The sequence below is a fragment of the Anopheles merus genome, chromosome 3R (genome assembly GCF_017562075.2).
Source record: "Anopheles merus strain MAF chromosome 3R, AmerM5.1, whole genome shotgun sequence".
NCBI lineage: Eukaryota > Metazoa > Arthropoda > Insecta > Diptera > Culicidae > Anopheles > Anopheles merus.
The window spans coordinates 30,894,056-30,901,282 of record NC_054084.1 but is presented as its reverse complement, the minus strand read 5'-3'; the positions used below and the strand labels follow the sequence as shown (position 1 = coordinate 30,901,282).

Genomic DNA, 7,227 nt, shown 5'->3' with positions numbered 1-7,227 from the left:
TTATCTATTTTGCGTTATTAAATTGTGAATGAATAAAGAAACTCTACACACACACACAGACACACTCACCCATTGGAGAGTTGAGTAACTACCACTCCAAGGACGCCTTCCATTAGGCCGTGAAATTATGAATGATTTAAATATATCAATACCGCCGAGAGGAGGATACAAAGAAACAATAACCCTTTTCTGCTATTGCGCATTCTCCAAAACAAAGCAAAGTAAAAGAAAACTCTGCCATCCGTCTCATTCGCTCTCACACTTTAAACTTTTGTCTGTGTATGTCCTGTGTCTCTTTTGGTGTCCACAAGCTGTGTATGTTCTGTGTCTCTTTTGGTGTCCACAAGCTGTGGAGACTTTACTCACGTGATGGATTAATCATTTTCTCTCTTTCACGCTCTCTCTGCTTTCCTTTCTGTATCGCTTTTGTTTCCTTCTTTACGCTTTCATCTCAAATGGCAATATAGTCGATGACAATGCATGTAATAGTATTGGCCGGATGGATGAGCATGGGGAGAAAATGGTCTTTTTTCTGAGAAAAAACCGCATTTCCTGCTCATCTCAGTTTAAATGCAGTGCTGATGTAAACAAACCTCTCGTTGGTTGGGTTGTGGAGCGGAAATATTAGCGTTTCACGGTGCAAGTAGGTTGATTTTATAGCTCACCGAAAAAGAGCAGTAGGCTGTTTTGTGCATCACAAGGGGGTGTAGTTAGTGTAAAGAAATTGCTCAAAATTGACCCGCAGAAGTGATCCGCTGTGCTGTGATTTATTGGAGGTAAGTTGTTCACAGCACGATCCTTGTGTTGTGCAATGTTTTAATGTTACAATGCGAAAAATAAATGGAATTTAAAAGGGGAAGTGATTTGCTAGAAGATGGCACTTTTATCAAAAACTTTGAGGTTTGATCGATATCGTTGTCCTAAACGGAATCCAACTTCCTTTTATCGGTCGTCCAACGGAGGTTTTATAGTGTTCGAAGGAAAATTCTACACGCCTCGGGTAACTATGTGTGGGAAGAGGAAGAGAGAGAGAGAGAGAGAGAGAGAGAGAGAGAGAGGAAATTTTGTCCTTGAAAATTGTGTGTCACTCCGCACAATAAAAAAATACCGTGCCAGTAGTGATTTCCCTCTTGGCATGTAAACATTCTCGAGAAAGGGGACATTCTACTCCGACAAAATTGGCACCGATTTGGAATTTCAAAAAGGTGGAAAAATTAAAGCTGTGTTAAAAAATGAAATCAATACCGAAAATAAATCATTATTTGTGGTACAATGTTGTGTAACAAATTATGCAATAATTTCGCATATTACATCGCCGTTGAAGCATAATCTATTTTCTTCTCATTTTCAGTATCGCATTTCAGACGCGCGACTCGCTCTCCGATACGGATCGTTCACCGCTTGATCATAACTGACGCCAATTACCACTACTTAGCGCGCAACCTCACCACTACAGCGACTTCCGCACGCATAAGCGCTCGCGTGCATACGCAAATTGCCAACCAACGCGCAACGTTAACGAGAAGCGGAACGAACGCTCGAGAGCGAGAGAACGAGATTCGACTGGCCGCAGCGTTGAATTAAAAATAAAACAAAACCCACGTCACCGACACCGCCACCGCGTGAACTGATCAAGCCTGGTTACACGCTGCCCTTACCTTCCCCAATGTTGTTTGCTCGCTAAAACAAGCGCAACCCCGCAAACGCACGCACACTAGCGCGAAACGCAAACAAATTGCGCGCCGCAAGTCGTATTAGAGATAGAGATAGTGAGCGAGAAGGTTTTTCGCAAATTCAGTTCCGAAACCCGGTCGAGCTAGAGAAGAAGCTCAGTTCACGCCGTGCTTGCGTTTAGTATTACTTGTGGATTTCGTGCAGCAAGCAAGCCTCGCAAAGTTCGTCATAATGGTGAGTGAATGGCGAATGGGACCCAAAGTGTGTGACCCAATGTTTCGGTTGTTCGTTTGGTGTGTTGGGTTGGATTTTTAGTGCATTCCGTTACTTTTTTTCTGTCCTTATTTTGTGTGCATTAAAGGCGGGAGTTTGTTCTTGATTCGTTTGTGCATTAAACGCCTCTACCGATCATTAGCCAGCGCTCACGTGCGCTTATCGTGTGCAATGAGACTTGACCTAACGTCTTGTGTGTGTTGATTGGAGTGGCCAACCCCATGAGCCAACAAGTCTACCACCAGCACGGTTACGTAACGAACGCTGCTGAATGGTATTCCGAACGGGTGATTTTTCCACACACTGTGAACCCTGAACAATGATAGCCCCAAGGGCAGTAGGCCCATGAACCTAAAGGAATTTTACCGCGGTGTCATTAACGTAGCCCGTTAAAGCAGAAGGGAACTCCCTTGCTAAGCTAATAAGCTAACCAAGGCCAGTCGGATGAGGTTTGTTTGTGGTTGAATCTAACCAAAAAGCGCACAATCTTTCGAACACGACCGTGTTTTCTTGTGTCTGGTGTGTCTAAAAATACGCCCGCCGAACCGTGTTCAAGGCATGAAATGTTGACCTCCCATAGTACCATCACGACAAACGCAGGCCAACCCCTACGGTTGGCAGTGAAAAGTGAAATTTTAATGTTAGCTTATTCATTATCTTAGATCTTACGGAGGCGAAGGAAGAGCTACCGTTGAATCCTTTTTTTGTGTTTTTTTTGTTGTTGTTGTTGCCCTGATTATGTAAATATAGGATGGCAGGCAGATGGTGAGACCTTTATCGGCACAATCGGTACTATTTTCGTAAAAGTTGGCTGTTGAAAAATGCAGCAGCGCCCGTCCTTAATAGCGTGTGAAATTGAGCGTCGGTCGAGCGCTAGCGGGCAATTGATTAAGCTACATTGTGTCGTGTTGGAAATGTGTTGAAAATAGATCAAATTTATTTTGAATGTTGTTGTTGAGTAGATCACTCCCTCGATCGATAGGAGAGTGATGCTCAAGGCGGGAAATATCATTAGTTTAGCAGTTAGGTAATGCGTGACCTCAAATTCCTATTGTTGATCCCTTCTTCATCTCCATCATGTCATGCTGGTTTGATTGATCCCTCCGTTCATTGTACTGTCCCGTTCATCCGCATTGTGCTGCGCGATGTAGTTATTCATGTGCCATCAGATGGCGCTGGAGCAAGAATCCAAGGCAAAGGAGAAGGCTAGTACGTCCACGCCACCATCCGGAAGCAGCTCACCGGCGGTACAGGTACCGAACGCTGGTGGCGTCCCGACTGGCCACGTAAGTTACACCTCAAGCTGTTGGCCGTTTGTATCTGCTCTTACCACTTCCCGCCCAGTGCTTTTGCTTTCTTCTCTTATGCCCCAAAACCTTAACCTAATGATCGGCCTCGGGCAGGGCAGGTGCGCTTGAAAGAAACACTCGTGTACCGCTCAGTCAGCATCAGGCCTCTACGTAATGGCTTGTTTTTTTTTCGATCTATAAACTAATCCACTCAAAAAAGATTACAATTTCGCTACTTAAATTTGTTTCTAAAATGAGTTGATTTTTTCCTTTAATTTTCACAACCTGTTTAGATGCGTGAAGCCAACGTACCGATCATCTGGGTCCTGGGTGGCCCGGGCTGTGGCAAGGGTACGCAGTGTGCGAAGATCGTCGCCAAGTACAACTTCTCGCACTTCAGCACCGGCGATCTGCTGCGCGATGAGGTCGCGTCCGGCTCGGACAAGGGCAAGGAGCTGCAGGACATGATGCGGCAGGGCATTCTGGTGCCGAACGAGACGGTGCTGAAGCTGCTGGAGGCTGCCATGGTGAAGGCGCTGAACGGTACCGTCGGCTATCTGATCGATGGGTGAGTAGTCGAAGTGGGACAAGGACTTTAAAAGGACAGCGAAACACTGACACTGGACCTTTTTACTATTGATTCTCAGCTATCCACGTGAACCTGCCCAGGGACCGGAGTTTGAGAAGTTTATCGCGCCGGTCGACATCATCCTGTACTTTGAGTGCTCGAATGTAAGTAGACGCCTGATATGCTTGTAACCACCTCCTGCACGCGTTCGTTTTAGTCTTTGTGCACAAGAAACGCGGTCGTGATGATCCAGAAGATGGCCCCATCGTGCACGTGCTGCACGTAGTTGTCCATGTACGGGTCGAGAATGTACTTCATCTTGTAGTGCAGGCCCTGCAGCTGCTTCTCCACGATCGAGCAGAAGCACACGATCCGGTAGCGGGGCAGCGCGAGATTGCGCAGCCGATCTTTTACCGCCTTCGCGATCGATTGGCTCATCTCGAGGTTTTTCTCCGGATTGTACACCCACGTGAGCAGATCGCCGTCCTCGTTGCGCACGACAAACTGCTGCTTGACGACGCGCGCAATCATCGCCTTGATCTTGCGTATGTTGTAGTTCGGCACAAAGATCTCGTCGTCGAGCTCTTCGCGGTTGATCAGACTGTTGAGATCCTTCGACACGTCTTTGTACTTGTTCTTTCGGTTCGCTAGGGCAGCCGTTAGCGTGTCCGTGAAGCGTATCGGTGCTTGTTTTTCTCCTTTTTGTCCACTGTTTTGAAATGGAGAAAAATAGGGCTTAAAAAGGGGAGTTTTTTTAGATACCTCAGGAAACTTACGGCTTGGAGCCCATTTTCATGCCTCCCCAAGTCGTCATCTTTCACGGGATAGGATACTGGGCGAGGTGAATAGTATCGAATTTCCACTGCAACTGACACTCCGCGGCGCTGTGCATTTGCTGCAAAGCTGCACATGCACTTTATTCCAACAAAAATGCCCAAGGTCTTATGGAATCGATTGCGATGGGTAAATACTAAAAATGGCAATTAACATCATGTCAGGACGATGTCGATCATGGACAACAGTTTCAGGGCTGTGTGTGTTTGCGAATGTGTTATGTAAGCGGTCTGTCGGGCGTTGGCAATGCTTTCAATTGCAAGACAATGTTTTGAAACATATAGGTCAATAGAGGAACTTTCAACGTGTTTCTATTTTGTTTTTGTACGATAGGAAACGCTGGTGGCACGTATCATGAAGCGAGCGGCTGAGTCGTCAACGGTTCGTGCGGACGATAACGAGGAAACACTGAAGACTCGTATCGCCACCTTCCGGGAGAACACGGAAAAGATTCTGGTCCAGTATCCCACCCAGCTGAGGAGGGTAAGTACATCGACTTTTGTTCGCCTTTCTGTATGCAATCTGCATCACACTGCGCCGTAATTCATACCAAGCGCTTGACAAAAGGTGCTCGGGGGGAATTCAATGATTTTAACCGTTGTTTCTTCCTTCGAAACAGATCAACGCCGAGCGTGCGCCGGAAGAAATCTTTGCCGATGTGGAGAAGTCGATCGATGAGCTGCTTGCATCGAAGAAGAAGTAAACGCCCCCCCTACCCACGGTCCAAATTTTCTGCTGCTTTATCAGCGCATGCAATCCAAGCATCCCCGTTTCTGCACAATCATTCGTCGACCGTACGAGCGACACGTCGGTCGCTCGGTGGCGATATAGTAGCGTTTATTTATAAAACACGGTGTGCGAGCTGCACAGATATGAGAGCAGCAGCAACAGCAGCAACAGCAAACCCCCCCAAGACATGACAGGTAGCAGAATGACGGAGCGGCAAACCGGCAATGAAACCAAAACAAAATACGCTTATCAATTTCAATAATAGCTGTTAAGACAGTAGGACAAAATTGTGTGGCTGCTCTTCTGGGGGGTTCTCTTCGGAGCCGATGTGTCGGGAAGCGTTCGTGTTGAATTTATTTAGCGTAGCGTACCCACTGCTCAATCAATCAGTGTTTTGTCGTGTTTTGACCGTCGTTTTGCATACAGAGCTCTAAAGCCAAAGAAAAGCGTTCTAGAAGGCGTTCTCGATTAGTCGGTTCGCTGCACCGAGAGCCGAAAAGAATGAGTTAATAAATTTATGTCTTATTTAAGCAATGTTTCTTTCATTTGTGCTGTCACGTTGTAACGTGACGCGAAGGAGCGATTCGGTTGTTGGGACGCTTGACGAAGCATTTTCGTTTCAGTCTCGGTGCGTAGAGAGCGGGTCCCGATGTGTGCAGCTCACAGATGTACGGTAAGGTTCGATTGCAGTTGGAAACCTTCCAGGAACCTTCGTCGGTGAGTGCGGCACAGCTGGGAGAAGTGCGATTCCTTCTGCAAAGATTAGAGTTAAAAACTCAAATGATAAACAAACATAACACAAAGATGTATACATAGATGTTACTATACTAACGCTGGATGGCCAGGAGCCCACGCACGAAATCGGAAACAATCTAACCGTTCGTCGGCAGATGTGAAGAATCGATTTTTCATCGTCTCGTTTAGCCCCACATAGTACAGTGGCTCAACTGCAGAGGTGGTGTCAGTGGCGTTGTTCGTCGTAAAATTCGTCTCCGGAAGGCTTGCGATGTACTTAGACAGCTGAAACGTCCTGGCATCGCTGGCAATATGCGCAAGACTACCGCCAGCACTGACACAGGCGTTGTACGCATTCGAGTAGTTTAGCTTCGTGTCCTCGAACAGGAACATCCCGATCGATGGTATACAGGTGGCATTGCCAGCAGCTGCGACAAAACACAGGAGTTCACGAAAAGATTCATTCACACACATACACTCTAAGCGTCCTACTTACGCAACAGTCGCGCATAAAGCGTGTAGTAATCGAACCGCGTGTCGTTGACAATCGTCGACAGGTTCCGATACTCGGGACAGTCGAGCACGTGGCAGTTGTAGAAATCTTCAAACCCAAACGAAGCAACGCGCGGCGGCACCGGTTTCCATGACGACACGGTCGATTGATTTTGCTCCCGCTGTCTAACCACATCGTACCAGTTGGTGTTGTTGCGCTTGATCGGCGCAAAGTTAAACGCCAGCCCCTGCTTATCCCGTGCGTAGTCAGCACACTCGCGAACGGATTGTACATTAACAAGCCCGATCACGGTACGATTCGATCGCTGGCAGTGACGCAGTGGATAAAACCGGTGCACAATTTTGCGCGCGTTCGCTTCACACTGCCGATCGGTGGCTCCCTCTGGTGGGTGGTGCGAAAGCACCAGCGCCGCTAGTACCACTGTCAAGCGCATAGCGTGGTGAGCAAGCAAGTGAAGCGTGCAGTGATCGTATGAAAACGACGCTCTCCCGCGTAGTTAGTGCATGACATTGAGACTGAGTGAGTGAGAGTGACAGTGCGTCACACAGTGAAGGACAGCTCAATAGCCGTCACTGTCATCATGAAATGTCACCATGAAATCGTAGCGCATA

The 7,227-nt window shown here is 47.3% G+C and overlaps 3 protein-coding genes across 5 annotated transcripts; 1 reads left to right on the top strand and 2 right to left on the bottom strand.

Moving 5' to 3' along the window:
- Positions 1-590: 590 nt before the first annotated feature.
- Positions 591-5,897, top strand: LOC121595582 (adenylate kinase isoenzyme 1). 3 transcript variants are annotated; one of them, XM_041919651.1, is made up of 7 exons: positions 591-776; positions 1,352-1,908; positions 3,099-3,233; positions 3,530-3,804; positions 3,884-3,968; positions 4,972-5,121; positions 5,258-5,897. In XM_041919651.1, exons 2-7 carry the CDS (start codon positions 1,906-1,908, stop codon positions 5,339-5,341), a joined length of 732 nt encoding a protein of 243 aa, XP_041775585.1. In that variant the 5' UTR covers positions 591-776; positions 1,352-1,905; the 3' UTR covers positions 5,342-5,897. The 3 variants fall into 3 exon arrangements, with proteins under 3 accessions (XP_041775585.1, XP_041775587.1, XP_041775586.1); XM_041919652.1 differs by lacking the exon at positions 591-776 and adding an exon at positions 1,146-1,205; XM_041919653.1 differs by lacking the exon at positions 3,099-3,233 and having other exon boundaries at positions 604-776.
- Positions 3,966-4,666, bottom strand: LOC121595583 (dynein light chain Tctex-type protein 2B-like). The gene is made up of 2 exons (XM_041919654.1): positions 4,581-4,666; positions 3,966-4,513 (listed from the first exon to the last, which is right to left on the bottom strand). The coding sequence occupies exons 1-2, from the start codon at positions 4,616-4,618 to the stop codon at positions 4,018-4,020; spliced, it is 534 nt and encodes a 177-aa protein (XP_041775588.1). The 5' UTR covers positions 4,619-4,666; the 3' UTR covers positions 3,966-4,017.
- Positions 5,715-7,226, bottom strand: LOC121595581. The gene is made up of 3 exons (XM_041919649.1): positions 6,599-7,226; positions 6,200-6,530; positions 5,715-6,120 (listed from the first exon to the last, which is right to left on the bottom strand). Exons 1-3 carry the CDS (start codon positions 7,047-7,049, stop codon positions 5,922-5,924), a joined length of 981 nt encoding a protein of 326 aa, XP_041775583.1. The 5' UTR covers positions 7,050-7,226; the 3' UTR covers positions 5,715-5,921.
- Position 7,227: the final 1 nt, after the last annotated feature.